Genomic DNA, 15,895 nt, shown 5'->3' on the forward strand with positions numbered 1-15,895 from the left:
GAAGTGGTATAAACCATGAAAATTGGCATTTACTCCTTCCTCCAACTGAGACTTTCCCCCTTTGGAATTTTAGTGACATTTTTAAAGCCTGAAACAGAGAATGAACCATAAACAGATGTACTTAAAACACCCAGGGACAGTGGAACAATGCTAGGTCCCAAGGGAGAGCCATTTCATTTTGTTTCCTTAAACGTGTATTCTCAAATTAAGTTGACAGGAATGGATGTGGCTTGTGGTTAGATTAAATATCTCCCAGCTCACTGAGCAAAGATAGGAAAGTCATGTTCCAAGGTCTTCCCACGGTCATATGTTATAGTGAGAACCATAGAAGTACATTTGGAGTCTTACCCTGATCCCACTGTAGTTATGGCATTATATAATGGCAAATAATGCCATTTTGATTGTAGGGAAGGCTGTAATTTCCTCTTTACAGGATAATGCTTATGAAATTTTAAAGTACTGTAAGACAGATAAACAGATTCTTGTTCACATATCGAGGTTCCCATAAAGAATATTTTATGATATACTAGTATGGAGTTATCATCTTTGAGCCTCTATATGGGAGAGAACTGTATTTTTAATATCTGCTATAATTTTTGGAGGGAACCCACAGAAGTCCTTAAAAGTTACTGTTAATTGAAAATAAATTTGCATAACCACCTGACAGCACAATTCAGCTAAATTTATGTATCATCCCTGCACATTTTTTATATATAATATTACAAAACCTGCAAGGAAAGTTCCCATACCTTTTTTTTTTTTTTAATTTACAAAAAGCAAGTCTCTGTTATTTTAGCACTGAAAAGACAGCTTTCCCTGAATACTGTAACTGATCAGGAAGAAAAGATATGCATCAACACCATGCTCATCCATGCCATTTACAATAGCCAGTGCCCCTAATCTTATGAATCATAGGCCAAAATCCTCAGGGTGCCAAAAACCCCAAGACACGTGTCCTATAAGACTTAGAGAATGGAGAAGAGAAGGCATTCACAGGCAGACTGTAATATTTTTCCCAAAAGATCTACTGTTCTTCTAAAGGTTTGGGCTGGGAAGGCTACTGGGCTCTGCTGGAACAGTAATATGGACTCATCTATCCCTGCTACTATGCTTGCTCTCATAGCCAGCTACAGCACCACTGATCTTCACATCATAAAGTTTTACGTAGCATCAGAGGCATATTTGAACTGCATGCAAAATGTATGAGGCCCAAGAGCCACAAGACCTCTCCCCTGCAGTGCTTCCCTTTCTCAAGCCCAAGCCCACCAAGTATATTAAGACCATCCTGCCTGGTGACATGAGGAAGTTATACTGCTTTGACAAGAAACAGGAAACTAAGGGAAGGGGCTTTTGGAATCTCTAATACTAGGGAAAACAAGAAAGTGAAGAAAGTTTATTGAAGTTGGAAATAATCATAGGCAATCGAAACAAATATGTTCTGTTATCTCTAAGACAGATATTTCCATCAGATTCATTTTTCTTAGTATATTCATTAGGCCACATCCTACGATGATCCTAAGGGATCATCTCCAAAACGCATTTCTCTTTTGGAAGATTTTTTTCCAGGTCACAAACGTATCGCGCCCATGCCAGGCTCTCCACAGCCATGCATAACATTACATGATATTTCCATAACTAATAGACCACTGTTCATCTTCAAAGTTCTTTACCTTTCACCTCATCAATTCCTATTTTTGTAAGTTTTCATACAGCCTGTTCTTTTACTAAGCAACGCTACACCAGTGGGAACCAACCAATGCAAGTTTGCTAAAAGCACGTAAGACTTCAAAAGAGTCGTGTCACATCTGCTCATATGTAGAGCTTACTTCATCTCCAGCCACAGCTTCAATGAAGATACAGGCAAGCATAGTGATCATTAACACAGGAAAAAAAGTAATGCACGCATCACTGAGGCTTACAGAAGAGAAAGACTGCCATACTCACCTTAAAATATGAAATTCTTGCAAGGCCACCTGATTTCTCTAGAGTGAATCCATTCTAAATGTCTTTATTTTTGCTACTGGTATCTTCTATGATTGCCAAGCCAAATGAGACCGTACAAATCACCATCATCCATTAGTCCTTCACCTGTAGCAATGTTTGCCTTTAAAGGAAAAACTATTTGGGTCAGGGCATCATCATCAAACCCTGTGGGACACGCCCATATTAGCCCAATTTTTTAGTACAGCCAAAATTCACTCGACAATCAGAACATCCACAATCTAGTGAAATGGCAATTGGAACACCATGGCAGTCTATCAGATACAACTACAGTCTGTCATGCATATTTTTTTCTGCATAATAACAGACCTGCTCATTAACCCATTTTGTGGGCAAAAAACTTTGCCTCCAAAGAGGAGTTGCTGCCATTTAGCACAGAAGTTGTTCGTAAAACACTGTGAATTTCTCCAGGTTAAGCTACTGCATGGAGCTTAATCGCTAACTAGAGGTTTGTACAAAGCCATTCAGTTGAGAGGCACAGCTGTAATGGCTCACAGAGTATTGTTACAGCCCAGCTGCACATAAATTAAACCCATTAGGCTTCAGTGCACTCAGCTAACATGAAAATGCTTATTTTTGAAAAGAGTTATGGTAAAATCAATCCAACTGAATGAGACTGAAACTCTAGAGCATTCTACATTCTTTAGTCTTTGGAAATGCAGTTTTCTATTATCTTTTCAAGTGTGACAGGAAGAGGAGAGGGGACATTAATATTATAAAGTGCAGTTCTAGCCTGGAAAATGCAAAAATAGTAACTTTCTGTTGAACAGACATGCTCCTTGTTCTCAGTCAGTGCGCTTGACTTTCACCTGACACAAATGAGCATAAAACTGCACATCACAAGAGATGATAATCCACAACAGATATGGTATGAAAGTATTGGTATACTAACAACTGCTTATTTCTGTCAGTAACCACAAACTAGCCAGCTTATTCCCCAAGAGAATAAACTGGACTCTGTTTTGGTACACTCTACAGCAGATACACTTACCTTAATTCCGTATCAGGCTTGCAGTGCTATGACTCACACACTTCATCAAGCAGAAGATGGTACTGTGGGGATGACGCATCATACAAAGAAATGTCATTTTCATCCTGAAGTACTAAAAAGGATACAGCTACACGAAGTGTAGCTACATGAAGTCACATAGTGATGTGACTACATCACTAACATGAAGTCACATAGTGATAGTTTTAGTCACTTTAATGTAACCAAAAAATGTTTCTGCCCACCAAGATTTTTCTGGGTCTTGAAGTAGTACTAGTTACCTTCAATGTGAAGCATATTATAATGCAAAAGGTAAATCATGATTCCCAAGACCAGAAAAAACAGCCGATGCAATAACATAGTGGTCAGCATTTAGGAAAATTGCAGGCTCTGCATGTATTTTTTTTAATGTTTCACCTGCAGGGTGTATAATATAGTCTGCACAGACACTGCACAGAGCAAAGAACAGTACTCCTCCCTCTGAGATGTTTGTGCACAGCACTAATGACATATCCTCCTCTGGCACAATGCATCTTGAGGTCCCAGGTATACATGCTACAGAAGCATGGCTTCTACAGGAAACATCCGCCAAAACGTTTTCTCTAGGGTTTAAGGCACTCCCCAGAGTGATGGGAAAATTGAAGCCAAGGGTCTCTCTTACAGAATGACTGCTAGTTGCCATTCTGTTCCAGTTTGTTCTCTTCCATTTCTTAAAAAGGCTGAGCTTTACTCTCCCCTACAAAGAACAGTTGAAAGTGCTTACCCTCAGCAAAAGTATCTAGACTGTGGATCCTAAGCATTTGCAGAATTCAAGGTCCTTGAACAAGGCCCTTTCGGGATTCCCCGTCTCCTTCCAGCATGTCCTAGTGCATGCCAGCAGACATCCTTCAGCTTAGCGCATGTTTCAGGGAGCATGCGTTAGATCCCACTGTCAAACAACTCTCTCCATGCATTGCATAGGACCCATAGACAATAGTATTTCATTATGTTTTGTTAGCATCCTAGATAATCTTTATTTATGCATGGATATTTTTTATTAACAAATATTTTTCCACACACTTGTCCTGCAAAAGTATAATACTTTCTAGAAGACCTATGCATAGCATTCAGCAAATATATTCAGTATGAAAGAAAACCTCCAAAGGCTCACAGAAGAAAGAAGAGAAGCTATTTTACATATAAGTGCCTCACTGGAGCCATCTGCTCACTAACATTACAAACAGACAGAAATGATTTACCTTTTTAAGCTCTCTCTATCCATTACTTACTATTTTAGGTTTGTATACATATATACACAAACAACTCTAAATTCCTTCATTATTCTCTCGGGAAGCGTAATTATTGGTTTGTCTATGAAATGAGAGAGAAATTTCTCTCTGAATGCATAGTAATCAAAGCATCGTTAACCATGCTATCTGTGGTAAAAGTGGTTAAACAACCAACAAATTTCATATACATTGAACAGTATATAACATTTTCTGAGAAACACAGAATGAAATCTAGATATAAAAACAGATGTGGTTTAGACCATTCATAGAAAATTCTGGATTCAGGAAGATGGTCCTTATTCCGATATCTTATGCAAAGCTGTTTTCACCTTGGTTATAGATGAAAACATGGATACGTATATAAGTTTGTGAATAACATATGGCTCATTAACTTGCATGAAGCTTTACCCTGGCATTTTAAAGAACTGAGGCTTACACAGTCATACTGAATCCATCTGTCAGCTTTCTTTCCCATCCCCTTCTCATTAGCCTTTGAACCTCTTCATTGATTTCTACCAAATTGAACCAGAAAATAAATTAAGAAAGATTATCAATTCCATATTATGACAATTGGTGGCAGAGTAGAAGGGACCCAAACTAGTGTCTTCTCTCAGATGAAGACCTTTGTAAATCTGTCCTTTGATCACTCTCAAAGCCTGCTGGCTACTTAAGCTTATACATGCTGACTAGCTAGTCAGCACACATACAGCCCCGAAGCAGCTAAGCCACATGCTCCCATTTGCCTGATAAAACAGGGCAACGTGGAACAGGGCATGTTGACAACATGGAAGACAAATGAAGGAGCTGAAAACGCTAAGTGAAACAGAAAAGTGTTACGAGATAAAGGTCACAAATCCACAGGAAATCAGCCCTTTTTATCTTAATAGTCACTGGAAAACTTGTTATAACACATTTATCTGACTGGTTTATAATTAAAACAAGCGTAGTGTTCCTGTAGAGAAAAGCAGGACTATTATGTCCATTTACATCACTACATGTTAACTAATGCATCAGCATTCCTCTGTTCTCTCATCTTAGTTGTAAAAGCATGAAGTTAGGTTCAATTTATACTCAGTTGCAATCTATGGTTTGGCTTTTTCCTCAAATATCCATAATTTTAGGAAGATCATACTCAAAACTGAATGCACAGTACTAATAAGGTATGTATCAGAAACATTTTTTCCTATTTTTTTAATCATTCACAATGACGTGCTTATCACTGGTTTTAATCAAGCACTGGGATAATGGTAAAGCTGCATTTTTTATTTATTCTTGTAACCAGTGAACTCTACAGAGATTACAAACGTGTCTCAGAAATTTCATTTTTCCATTAGCACCACTGGGGGTGTAAGTCTGAAACCAAGTGAAAAAGCAGCATGTTGTTGCATTAAGGGGTGTAGCTGATTAACTGTTATGGGTCCAGTCGGATTCAGGGTACTGAACCATCACAACCACAGATTCACTAATAATGCATTATCCCATATGGGTCTGGTCGGATTCAGAGCAGTGAACTGACATGGTCATGGATTCACCAATATCGTATAGCCACCCTTACTCTAGTCACGTTCAATGAGAACTTTCATGGCTAGGAACAATGCAGTTAAGTGCAATTTATTACAGCAACAGGTACACAGGTTCTTTGGATTGCAGGCGATAGTTACTGTCTGCAAAAGTGAGCCAGCATGCATGAAATACACAGGTGCGCAGCCTGGAAATTAACGTGTTAAAAGGCACAAAGACTCTATAGAGATTTCTAAGTTTCCACAGTGACACACAGTATAACCAAGTGTTCAGATCTCACCCAAAGGTGTCCCAATGGGGGGGGGGGGGGAAGAGAGGCTCAGCCTGTCAACTGATCCCAGGGGTCAGGAGGTCCTCAGAATGGTATCTCCCCCAACAGTAATATCTTCCCCACCATCCCCTCTCTCTTAGGCCAATTTATATTATTTTCTACCTTTTAGGTGGAGCTTGAGTGACTCTAGTCAAGCATATCTTAGTTAGGATTGGTGAAAAAATTTCCTTTCTCTGTTTAAAGTAATAGGCTCCAAGAAATTCAGAGCGCATGCTCAGTGAGGGGTGGTCACACCTTGTAGGCAGGTAGCTTTTGGGATGGAGGTGTGTTTTGGTATTATAATGATATTATAATGAGCAAAAAGTACACTAGAGTACAGCATTTGTCAAAATATGACAGGTTGTTGGTTCAGGGCAGCAAAAAGTGTAGCTTATCAGTCTTGGTGTGCACAAGAAGAATCGAGTCCCCACCTGATCACAGAGCCTAGTTGTGGTGTCTTCACTCCACTTTACACTCCTTAGAGCTAAATCTGCTGACCAGCTGTGAGAGCCACAGATTACAGTTTGGGAATTCTTGAATTAAATGTCCTCAGAGGGTTGTTTATAGTAGTCTGAACCCCTCAATTTTTTAGTGTTTAGTATTGTCATTGTTGGCCACTAGATGAATCAGTGACTTCACTCACAATGGTAAATCCTATTTTAGACACTCTAATGATGTGAATTGGCATAGTTTTGAGCTCTAATGAGACAAATTCATTAACACTGGCTGAATAACAAGCATCTTGCTCTACAAATCATGTAAACAATGATAAAGACAAAGAATAGTCTTAATTAACAGGCTGGGATTTTATTTTATACTCACTGAATTTGAGTCAAAATGAAAACAATAGGTATTGGCATAACGTCTTTCAGGTAACTGGAAGATGACAGGGAAAGGAAATCTAGTGTCGTTACTGGAAATTTCTGATGTTAAAATATAATAGCTCGACCAGTGAAGAACAATATGCCTATTTATTGATTTCCATCCATTTTATAGGACTTCAGCCAAGGCATGGATAAAAAGAGAATGGACAGTTTAAATGAGTAAGTGTCCTTCACAGTTTCTTGAATAAATCAAACTAAAAAGTAGATGTAGTAGAACTTTAACCTATAGCTGATTAAAAACCCTTTAATTGCCTGTTTCAATTAAATCTTCAGCTTTGATTTCTTGATGAGAACTGCATCAGGTTTATAAAGAACAGGGAACTTCAGCATTGAAAATCCAACATCGCCACCTACTGGACTTCTATTCCAGTTGGGGTTCACAAATACTGTACTCCAGCTCAGAATTTGCTGGAGTTTACATACTACTAATTCAGCCTCTTTAACAGTGAATCAGGAAGATCTTTTCTTAAGGCAGCAAGAGTGTCTCCCAGAAGTGATGAGTTCACAGAGCTCAGCTGGTTTTGTCTAAGAAAAATGTTTCTTTTTCACAGTAAAATCCACGAATTAAAGCTAAGATTTGCAAGATTACATTTAAAAAAGTCAGCTAGTTGAACTCTGTAAGTACCTTTAAAAAAATACCCTCCTTAAAATTTAAGCACATAAAGCCACAATTTAGTTTCCATAGAAATTCATGTCTTAAAATTTTATTCTGTGTGGGTTTTGTTTTGTTTTGTTTTGAACAGAAAATGCTGTACAGGCAACTCAGGACTATAACCTATTTTAAAAAGTATGGCTGCTTCCAGAGATAACATGCATTCTTTTAGGAGAAACTCTCTTATTTAGCCTTCATTTCTAAAATAATTTGCTTCCTGTGTAACATATACAGGTTTATTAACATCCTGAAAAAAGAAAGAGAAGCTACAGTCTCGAATGTTGAATTTCAGCAGCACACACTGTACTTTACTTCCATACATGCCCACTGGCCTACCTGCAGCCCAGCAGCACCTCAGGCAGTCTGGTGCCAGCGCTGCTGCCACATGGCTTGAAGCTCCTTAAGGCTTCGACACCCACACAATAAACTCTTGTATGCCCGTTCACTTACGTTATTCCTGTTTTAAAAAGCACAAATTTGATTTTTTTCCTCAAGTAATGCATGCTTTTAACATACATCAGGAATGACCACCAGCAGATATACTTTATAAAATTGGCTGTAAATTTGGCCATTTTCACCAAACAATAAATGTTCCTGCTTTTATGATTGAGACCTGACCAGGATCCTACTGCAACACGTAAACTGAGAGGAGCTGCATGAGCAAGATGAGCAAAAGAACAAGCCTGGGTCAGGTTGCTTGGAAAAGGCCTTTTCAATAGGCAGAACTCAGAACCCCAAAATGCTCTGGTCCTGCAGTGCTCCTCCTGTAAATCTCACACATTCTGTGACAAACAAGAAACACCAACATGCATACACAACATCCACTATGTGGGCCTCACGCTGGCCCTACCTTGTGAATCTTCTGCTTTAAATGTTAGTATTTGAGAAAGTTTGAAGCCTGCAACATTCAAATGCATACCCTCGTAGTCTTTGGCTGCTTGGTTAGAGGTTTGGTTCTGTCTACTGGTAAAATTCAAAGCTTCCTGAAGGCCCAGAGTTGAAATTCCTGAACACCTTTAATATTTTACGAAACAAACAAGTTCAAGATCACCCCAAACGTACATAAGAAAATCCATATATTCCTGAGTGATATGAATACAAATTATCAGATAAGGGAGCTCAAAACATGAATAAGTAGCAGTTCATGGAAACTTAGAAAAACAACACAGCTTTCTGAAATGAAATATTAGAAAATCGTTATCCACAAAGAGAAATGTTTAATAGATTGGTATCAAGACTGCAGGATGGAGTGCAAGATTTAACAAGCAAAAAGCTGCTTTTATTTACCACAAAACAAACAAAATGCTTTAAGGATGACTTTTCAAAATGCACGGATATCTGTTTTTTATGGTCAGCTTTCTCCCTTTCTCATATAAATCAGACAAATTAATAAACAAATGAATTTCATCACTAAACTCTCACCCAGTGGGTCCCTCAGATCACCGTAGTTGTTCATACAGATTAGATGCCTAGTTACATACAGAGCTGTCTTGAAAATCTGCCCATAAATACTGGAGCTACAATCTCCCAGTGTGAGATTTAGTGTCAGGTACTACTCTCAGGAGTTTGTTCAGCAGAAAATTATCTGGTCTTCAGTACTTAAAGCTATTTTATGTCTACTAGTAGGTTTTATGAACATTTTACCCTTGGAAATAAAAGAAATTCTGACCATCTTTGGTCTTGCTAGAAGATGCTTGAGTCAACTCAAGGGTATTGGGCCATGAATTTCCATAACTTTACTGAAAGAGCAGAGACATTTCACCAAATGCCAACTAGGCATTGCTGCAAAATAGAGTAACTACTATCAATTCTAAAAATGGGATTTTAACAATCTAAAATGCTCTACACTTCCCTGCTGCCCTCTTCTGTAATAGCATTGACAGCTGTAAAAGATAGGCAAAATCTAAAGGAGTAAAATCTAAGGAGTAAAGAGTAAAATATATATATATACACACAATCTAGTAGAAAACTTTCATGTTAGAAACAAAAGAATATAAATCTTTCATATTCATCCCTTTTTTTCTTTCAGCACTACTGAGAAAGTTAATGCTAACTCAACATTCTTCACTTCCTGCAGCTCGTCTTTTCACACACTACACTGCACTTGACTCAGTTTATCATGCCAGATAACATCATCCTCCTCAGGCTGTGGGTTTGGGAAGAAACAGAAAAAGTTTGGAAAGACAAAGCAGGTCTTGGTGGAAGAAAGTACTGAGATACAGACTCTTTCTCTGACTTTTGCCTCTTCAGCTTACGTCTGGCTCAAGAAAAGTGTTGTAATATTAAAATGTTTCACCTGAGGTACTTAGTGACCCTGCATTTTGCTGCATGCTTACCCCAGGGAGGTAATCCCATTTAAAACAAGGAGTGAACCTCAACAAGACCAGTTGAGGCTTCCATTGCTCAACTTTTATCCAAACATATCTACTTATGCAGGATTATATGTTCCTGATTTTTTCAACAGCTGTTCACTTAAATAAACATAACTGTTCTGAAAAATCCCCTAGCACCAAGAAGATTAAATAAATCTTATTGATACTAAGATTTCATTTTTTGTGTACGTGTATGTAGCTTCAGCTATTCATACACTTCTACTTAAAGTAATGAATTACAGATTCTAAAAGGTGGTTTGAGGCAGTAACATGTTCTGTTTGAACAAGTAATATTTAGCATCAAAAGCTGACAACTGCCCTATAACCTCCAGGGTAAGTGTTTCTTACTAAAATGTGTATATTTGAAGATACTAGAAGATAATTTATTTCTTTGTTTTCCAAGCATAAATCAACCTATGAACACAGCACTTCTCTAAAGTTTCAAGTGCAATGAAGAGAAAGTGAGACATACAGTTGTCAGCGCTCAGGAACCTTAAGGACAAAAGTCACACACACTGACTATGTTGGTACCTCATGAGGAGTTGGAGTCTTTCAGCTCATTTGCCAGCTGGAGGACTGGCTCCCTGCAGAAGGCAGAGAGCCCCTCATGTTCTTCTGGTGGCTTCATCCCCTGGACACCAGTGGACACTCTGGGCTTCTACTCCACAGTGGCATTGAGGGACAGTTCTAGACAAGGGGTATAATCATAAACTGCAGTCCTTTCTGCTAAAAAGGACGCCCAGGGACACCCCCATCTTTAATGGACTAGGACCCTAGGAAAGCTTGCCCTTCTTGCTAGATTTAGAGCAAAGATTCATGAGAGAATGAATTCATGATAAACCCTTGATGCCCAGTATTATTCTCAACAGTACAATTCTTTTGGGGGATGGAACCCCGTGTCTTCTCCCCAAACCCCTGTGCTCTTTGCACAGCCAGGGGAGTTTTAAATAGCATTTTATCCAATTTAAAACTGCAGAGCTTGATTTTGTACCACAACTGTAATTTCTTTCTCCCTTTTCAAATGAAACGATATTTAACAGGACAGCATAAAGGTTCAGAAATATTTTCCATAAACCAGAATAAATTACAGTGCTAGCAGAACAGCAAAAAGACACATTTTTGTGGGCTAAATCACTACAGCTGGGATGTTGCAGAATGCTGAATCTACTTTTTTATCCAGAGAGAGGGGGAAAAAAATCAGCCATAGACTTTCTGTTTGCTTTCACTGTAACTAGCCAACTTACTGCTTCTTGCCAATTTACTGTGAAGTGCTTCAGTATAATTTAATGCCCACATCCATTACTGATACCAACACATTCGGTTACTAGAAATGTTCATCTAGAAGCCCAAATCAAACCAATGAAGACCAAAGATGAATCTAGCATCTAGATCTTCAATTTTTACTTTAACTTTGAAATGCTGAACAACCCTCAGGCCCTTCAGACTTGAATCAGTGTGGTGATATTTAGAATTCTGGAAGACAGGACGGGTCTCAAAATATTCTTAAGGACCCATCTCCTCCCCAGGATGCTCATGTGTGTTAGATACACTTCAGTCCACCAGTGGAGATCTGGAGATTTAATATTTTCTTGGTCTTTTTAACAACTATGTGTGAAAACATAAAGAGCTGGCTCAGCTTTAATAGTCTCAGCATATTTTGCCATGATATAAAGGCAAAGAAGAAAGGGAATCCCCTTCCTCATAAAAGACCAATTACCTTTTTTTTTTTTTAAGAACCCATATTCACTGAGGCTTATCCTCAATCACATCCTGCTGATAAGGACAAATTCTACCCAATATGAATCTGGAACGTATCTCTGTATGTTGCAGAGATCTTTTAGTTGTTGAAAAGCTTGCTGAAAAACTGCTTAGAGCAATGAAAGCCTCATAATACATACTGACTGCCTCATGGCTTGGCACAGCGATTTTCAATAAAAAGGTGCTGCCTCACATACTTTTCCCTAAGTCAAAACTGGTAGAAAATTCAGTTTTGTTTCTAAGTTTGAGGTGCAACATTTGTGTGGTATGAAATGACTGGATGCAAAGCAAAGTGACAGGGGGCTTTATCCTAGTGCTTAGTTACACAGAATTTGTTTTCCACATGCTACTGGAATAAAAGATAAATAAACCTCAAGTGCATCACGCAGCCAACCAGTTCCGGGTGCCCTGCAGGCGGTACAGCCGTGACATGCCACACAGCTGTCACTGAGGGCACAGGCAATAGGCCAGCATCCTTGGGGCCAGTACCCGAGCCCTCTTGCTGCTCACCCATCGGGCCCTCCCTATTTCCCTCCAGCCCTCCCCCAGGCCTTATTTGTGGCCTCACCACAGCCGGGGCCCTGACGGAGCTCTGACTCAGGCTCTACACCGCGTTACCCAGGGCTCTCGGGGCTGTAACGCCCCCTCTCACCCCCCAGCCTAAAGGCTTCCTCCCCTCCCCTGCCCTCCGCTCCCGCCGGCGGGCCCGCGGGCCGGCACTGCCCTCTGCGTCCCGAGAACTACAACTCCCAGCAACCCTCAGAAGCCGAAACCCCGTCAGCCCGTAGCGACTACAAAGCCCAGCAAGCCCCGCGCGCACCGCCCCCTTTCTATTGGCTGGCCCAGAGGCAGGAAGCGACCCGCGAGGTGAGGCGGGTGCGGAGGAAGCCGGAAGAGAAGGCACAGGTCGGGGCCTGGGGGCGGCCGGGCCCGGTGGAGGCCGTACCGGGGTGGCCGTGGGGGTGGCCGGGCCCCGGGCTGCAGGTGGGCGCGGTGGGGTCCTGCTGTGGGACGGCCGGGGCCTGGGCGGGCTTGGGGCTTGGGGCTTGACGGGGATGTGGCGGCAGCGCGGTGCCCCCCTCAGCTTTGTGGCGGCTGGGAGGGGTGTCTGCTGGTGTCCTCCCCTAGAGGGGCTATGGGTTCCGTCGGGTGATGTCATCTGTTAGTAGCTCGGTTTTTGAGGTGCGTTTATAAGCATTTTAGATACTTGTTTGCTGTATTGGGCGTATTTAGGGTGATTTCTTTCTCGTTTCTAAAAATCTAACCTTTCCAAGGGCTCTGACATGGAACAGTTTAAAGATGGAAGCCCACCTGAAGAATTACTTGGTCACTTAAAGCTTTCTGATCAGAAGGCATCGCAGAGCACCAGCTCGTTGGCTTCTGGCCATAAAGATATCCACAGTCCCCAAAATATGGGAAGTGGCTATGCAGCATCTTCAGCCAAAGATCCCACGATAGCAGATGAGTGTTTCCATGACTGTCATGACTCCTTTGAGGTGAAAGAACCTCTACTGGATGATGAAGGGAATATACAGAGTGACGAGAATAGCACAAGGAAGCAGACAGAACTAGATGAAGAATACTTACTGGAACTAGAAAAAGATATGCCAGAGGAAGAAAAACAGGTAATTCAAAGTACCCACATTGAATATAAGAAGATACATTTTCAGTGTCACTTCTCTGAATGGTCTGTGACCAGCATGAAAACGGACCTTTAAAACTCTTTTATGTGACTAATGTTAGTTTTCCCAATTTCTTTTTGGTACCTATTATTTTGTTAGCTTTGCTTACTGCTGCTAATCATCACATTCTGTCGCAGGTTTTTATCTATTTTCACCAGTGTGTAAGGTTGCTGTCACTTAAGACAGTTTATAAGAAACAAAATTTTCCCTGTTTCACATTGTTGAGTTGTGCATTATTTGTTTTCCCCAGATTATCTGCAGAATGCTTTCCAAAAACTCGGGGAGGGAGGGAGGGGTTTCAGATGCTTTTGATATCTGAAAGGCTAGTTGGTGTATTAGTGTTTTGGGATTAATGTTGAAATTTATCCCTATAGATTATTGAGGCTTTAAACAAAATGCTTTAACTGTTTTTGTTTTCAATGTTGGGCAAAATGCTTGGGTAACAAGCTGTGTGAGCTTGTGAGCAATAATGAAATAGGCTTGAGGGCTTGTTCAGCAGCCTCTAAAAGTGTCTATGCCACAGTAAGTCTGTGTGAACCAGTTGTTGTGACCCTTAGTCAGTAGTGTCACTTGATAGCCATTAGCTTTCAAGGTTCCTAGGGTATTATGGTCATCATATAATTAGATTAAAAAAACTTTTTGCAACTTGAATTTGTGAATGGTGAGGAAGTAAAAATACTAAACCAAAACCTTATCCAGCATCTTAAAACCTGATTGCATTACCCAGATGAGCAGTTAATTATACTAATAACTGACATATTGATGAAAAATACTCATATATTTATTGGCAACTAGGTCAGAACTCCACGTTTTCCCCCATTGTAATTTCAGGTGAGGGGAAGACTTCAGCAAACTTCATTTTATAGTCCTATAGGCATGAATGTAAAGCCTCTAGGGAGCGAGTACCTAAAGAGGGCCTATAGGAAAGCTGGAGAGGAACTTTATCAGAAAATGTAGGGATAGAACAAGGGGTAAAGGCTTAGAACTAAGACAGGGTAGGTTTAGGCTGGACATGAGAAAGAAAATAGTTTCTTTGAGGGTACTGAGGTCCTGACCCAGGCTGCCCAGAGAAGCTGTGGCTACCCCATTCCTGGCAGTGCTCAAGGCCAGGCTGGATGGGGCCTTGGGGCAATCCAAGGTGTGGTGGGAGGTGTCCCTGCCGTGACAGGGGGGTGGAATTTGGTGCTCCTCAAGGTCACTTCCACCCCAAACCATTCTGTGGCCTTATTTCTATAAGGGGGATAGAGTCCTCACTGGAAGTAGGTGCACAGCTTGGATCATAGGTAGCATTGCATAATTGATTATAATGAGGGATGGAGAGAGTTGAGCAAGGAATGAGAGGGTGGGCTCCATCTCCAGAAAACATTACTTCACAGGGGAAGATAGCGTACTGAATGGCTTGTTTCAGAAACTCCTAAATCATCATTACCAATGGTAATGGATGTGGGCTATCAAAATGAGGAAAAGAAGAAATGAAGTGTCATATTTTTTAAGTGCATAAAATATGAATGTGCCAGTGAATGTATAGGGGCTTGGTACTTTTGTACAGGAAGGCTGGTCCTTTCTCATTCAACGCACTTGATAAAGCTGTGCCACTCTTAACTGTTGACTATCCCTGTCTATGTTATGTAAGTAAATAACAGATGTCTGTATGTTGCCCCCAAAAAGCTTGGAAAGAGCGAGGGGCTAGGCAGTAACTTGACTATACCGTGGTCTTACTGTCAGCTCATGTAAATAGAGAATGGTGAGCAGAAATATACAGAGCTAAGATCACACAGGCAACCGAAAACTAAATATTTTTTACAAGCAAGTATAGAGAAACTTAATCAAGCTGTGGCTCAGATAGCTCCCTTGCTGATAGGGTGGGCTTTCTGATCCAAATACATTGGTGAAGGTAAAAGGCAAGTTTTCGTCAGTGGCATGTGATGTCAATGTAAAAGTTCCATGTGGTGGGAAAACTATGGAACTCGTGGAGGAGAGGAACGTAGTACACAGTCTTTTTGAAATAAGAATGAAACTGAGAATAATACATGTCTTTTGGTTGACATTGTGGAAATTACTTTATATCTCAGTCTCTCACTCAGTTTTGACATCTGTGAAATGGGCATCTGTGAAATGCTTACTGGGTGTAATGCTTTGAGATTTAATAATGAAGAATTAGAAAAAATCTTGATTTTTTTTTTTTTTTTTTTTTTTTTTGGTATGTACTTTGCCTCAAAAGGGCCTGTGAAGATTTAGTGGAAACCCCTGCTGGAAGTTGGATCAGCTCGATCAGGCTACCCAGAATGGTGCTGACATCTCCCAGCCTGGAGATTGCACAGGCTCTACAGGCCTGTGTTCCAGTGTTTAACCACCCTCATGGTGGATTTTTTTTTTCTTTGTATCTAATTAGAATTTCCTTTTTTGCAGCTTGTGACCCCTGGACATGTTTGTTTGTTTGTTTGTTTCTGCATGCCTAC

General features: G+C 40.4%; 1 protein-coding gene across 2 annotated transcripts in view; it reads left to right on the plus strand.

The window, feature by feature from the left end:
* Positions 1-12,611: 12,611 nt before the first annotated feature.
* TTC1 (tetratricopeptide repeat domain 1) overlaps positions 12,612-15,895 on the plus strand; it is a 32,686-nt gene continuing 29,402 nt past the window's right edge. Inside the window, exons 1-2 of one of the 2 annotated variants that reach the window (XM_084295215.1) lie at positions 12,612-12,660; positions 13,029-13,379. In XM_084295215.1, the coding sequence (XP_084151341.1) occupies positions 13,038-13,379 (342 nt within the window). In that variant the 5' untranslated portion in view covers positions 12,612-12,660; positions 13,029-13,037. Of the gene's footprint in view, positions 12,739-13,028; positions 13,380-15,895 lie in introns of both variants that reach the window. The other variant, XM_084295214.1, reaches the window with a different exon arrangement.

The sequence above is a fragment of the Netta rufina genome (genome assembly GCF_964035555.1).
Source record: "Netta rufina genome assembly, chromosome: 14".
Lineage (NCBI taxonomy): Eukaryota > Metazoa > Chordata > Aves > Anseriformes > Anatidae > Netta > Netta rufina.